Source organism: Otolemur garnettii, unplaced genomic scaffold, assembly GCF_000181295.1.
Source record: "Otolemur garnettii isolate 467f Iridium unplaced genomic scaffold, OtoGar3 scaffold00002, whole genome shotgun sequence".
Classification (NCBI taxonomy): domain Eukaryota; kingdom Metazoa; phylum Chordata; class Mammalia; order Primates; family Galagidae; genus Otolemur; species Otolemur garnettii.
This window is the reverse complement of record NW_003852397.1, coordinates 48,841,406-48,843,980: the sequence shown is the minus strand read 5'-3', so window position 1 is coordinate 48,843,980 and position 2,575 is coordinate 48,841,406. Positions and strand designations below refer to the sequence as shown.

The 2,575-nt window shown below is 56.0% G+C and overlaps 1 protein-coding gene across 1 annotated transcript in view; it reads right to left on the bottom strand.

Annotated features, from left to right (window-relative positions):
• Nucleotides 1-1,888, bottom strand: part of GPD1L (glycerol-3-phosphate dehydrogenase 1 like) — a 66,814-nt gene extending 64,926 nt beyond the window's left edge. The window contains exon 1 of the mRNA XM_003781769.3: nt 1,646-1,888. Within this exon, the coding sequence (XP_003781817.1) occupies nt 1,646-1,692 (47 nt within the window). The 5' untranslated portion in view covers nt 1,693-1,888. The remainder of the gene's footprint in view (nt 1-1,645) is intronic.
• Between the last annotated feature and the right edge of the window lie 687 nt (nt 1,889-2,575).

Here is a 2,575-nt window from a genome sequence, read left to right as displayed (position 1 = left end):
AGCTACTTGGGAGGTTGAGGCAAGAGAATCACCTAAGCCCAGGAGATGGAGGGTGCTGTGAGCTGTGACACCATGGCACTCTACTGAGGGCAATAAAGTAAGATTTTGTCTCTACAAATAATAATAATAAAACTATTGTTCAGCCAAATCCTAGCACTTGGGAGCCCCTAGGCAGCTGGATTGTCTGAGCTTACCAATTGGAGATGAGCCTGAGCCAGAGTGAGACCTCCTCTTAAAAACAATAGCTGGGTGTTGTGGCAGGAGCCTGTAGTCCCAGCTACTTGGGAGGCTGAGGCAAAAGAATTGTTTCAGCCCAAGAGTTGGAGGTTGCTGTGAGCTATGATTTCCCGGCACTCTACCAAGAGCAGCAAAGTGAAGCTGTCTTAAAAATAGTAATAGTGGTGCCTGTGGCTCAAAGAAGTAGGGCGCGGGGCTCATATACCAGAAGTGGTAGGTTCAAACACGGCCCCAGCCAAAAACTGCAAAAAAAATAACAATAACAATAACAATAATAAATAAATAAAACTATTGCTCAGACATTCATTTAACATTTAGTTGGCATATGCCAGGCAGTAGGGTAGATTAGATGCTAGTCTCAAGAGTTGGGTAGAGAGGATACCCAAGATGAAGGGTATACCCATGTTGAAGATACAATCAAGTAATTTATTATGATGCAGTAATAGAAGCACGGGATAAAGCCGCTGGCCGTGCCAGCATGGAAAAGTGGAGAACCTTGGCCAACTCTCAAAGGAGTAAGAATAAGACCCAATCCCTTAGCACCAATTACTGCAGCACTCCTAGAGCCTGAACTGTGATGCCTGTCAGCCCACAGTAACAGATAAACGGCAGCGAGGAAAGCAACATCACTCGTAGTTATCCAATACCAGACCCTCGGATGTGGGGAAGAGAGTGCACAGCAATGGGAAGAATCCTGGAAATACCAGAAGCTACACACCGCATCCACCCATCACACCACAGAATCTCACAAAGTCTGATAAAAGATATTAAAAGATCTGACATTTGTAAGGTGCTTTATAAACGCTAAAGTCTAATAAAACCGAGTAGAGACGCAGAGCTTTGTAAACATCTCCCACAAGAGAATTCTCAATGCCCCTGGGAGAAACCGCCTGTTGGATCTTGACATTTCTTCCTTATACAAGGCTACTAAATACTGGACGCGGGGGCAGCGCCTGCTCCGCCACTACCAGGACAGCAAAAGCCCTTTTGCCCTCTCTGCCTCGGTTTCCCCAACACCCGAGCTACAGCAAGAACGAATACTCGAGCCTCCTTCCATTCCTTCAGGCAATCGGCCGCGAAGAATGGAGAACTCTTTTAGGATGTTATGCAAAAACACCCGGGCCGTAGCTAGCAGGTGGCCTTCGTGCGCCTGTCGCGCGGCAACCACGGCGCAGACAGGTGCCGGCAGGCGCGCCGTCCCCCGTGAGCGTGGGAGCTCAGCGCCTCCGGGGAGTGCCTTGGTGCAGACTCCCTGCGTGCGCGGTGCCCAGCCGACCGCAAGGTCGCCCGCCCCGTCTCCCTGTGCGTGGTGCCCGGTGCCCATGCTGTGGCCCGGGCGCGCAGCTCTCGCTCTCCCGGAGAGGGGCTTCCTGGAGGCGGAGCCCACGCCGCGCCCGCCGCCGCTCACCAGTTCCCTGAGCCAACGATGCACACTTTCAGGGGCGCCGTTGCCATGGCCAGGCCGAATGCAGCAGCTCGGGTTGTGCCTTCCCGGCCCGCCGCCTTCCACCGCCTGCTCAGCTTGGCCCGCAGCGGCTGGCGGCGGCCCCGCCCCGCTCGCGTCTCGGCCAATGGTCGGGGCCACCCGGGCCCGGGCGCCCCAGGCCACAGCTGACAGCCCCGGAGGACCCGCTCCGCCACTCCCAAGACCCACCGCGCACGCCTGGCCCTGGCCGGCCTCCCGGCTCGCTCGGCTCCACCCCGCCCTTGCCCGAGGCATGCCGGGAAGTGTAGTCCACACACCCTGTCTCTGGGCGCCCCGGGACCCAGCTCCCGCCACGCTGCGTGCAGGCCCGGGTCACTAAGCAGCGACCAGCGCTCCTGGAGCCGCAGGCTGCACTCCACCCTCGCGGTGCGGAGCAAGTCTGCCCCAGCTCGCTTGGTGTCCCCTTCATGCTCTCTTCTCCCCGCGCGGAAGAGCTGCCACTGCAATTTGGAGCCGAAAGGTTCCTGGGTTGACTCTGAAGTCCTCCAGACTTGGGTCAGAGCTCTAAGTGCTCACACCTGCCGTTCAGCCTTTGCCTCACTTGTACGAACAAGACACAACCTGGCACCCTGAACGTCTTAGTGAACTTGGATCTGCAGAGGCCTTGGCAACTTGACTGGATGGTATCCGCACTTCGGGGATGACATTTTTACTGGTTAGAGTCAACGTGGAGGTCATCACCTACACCCACTTAGGCGGCAGGACCTGCCTCCTCGCTGGCTTTGCCAGGGCCTGACTCTTCCCTTTTTGTGGCTTGTGTTTTGTTTTGTTTTTTGAGACAGAGCCTCAAGCTGTCCCCCTGGGCAGAGTGCCGTGGCATTACAGCTCACAGCAACCTCCAACTCCTGGGCT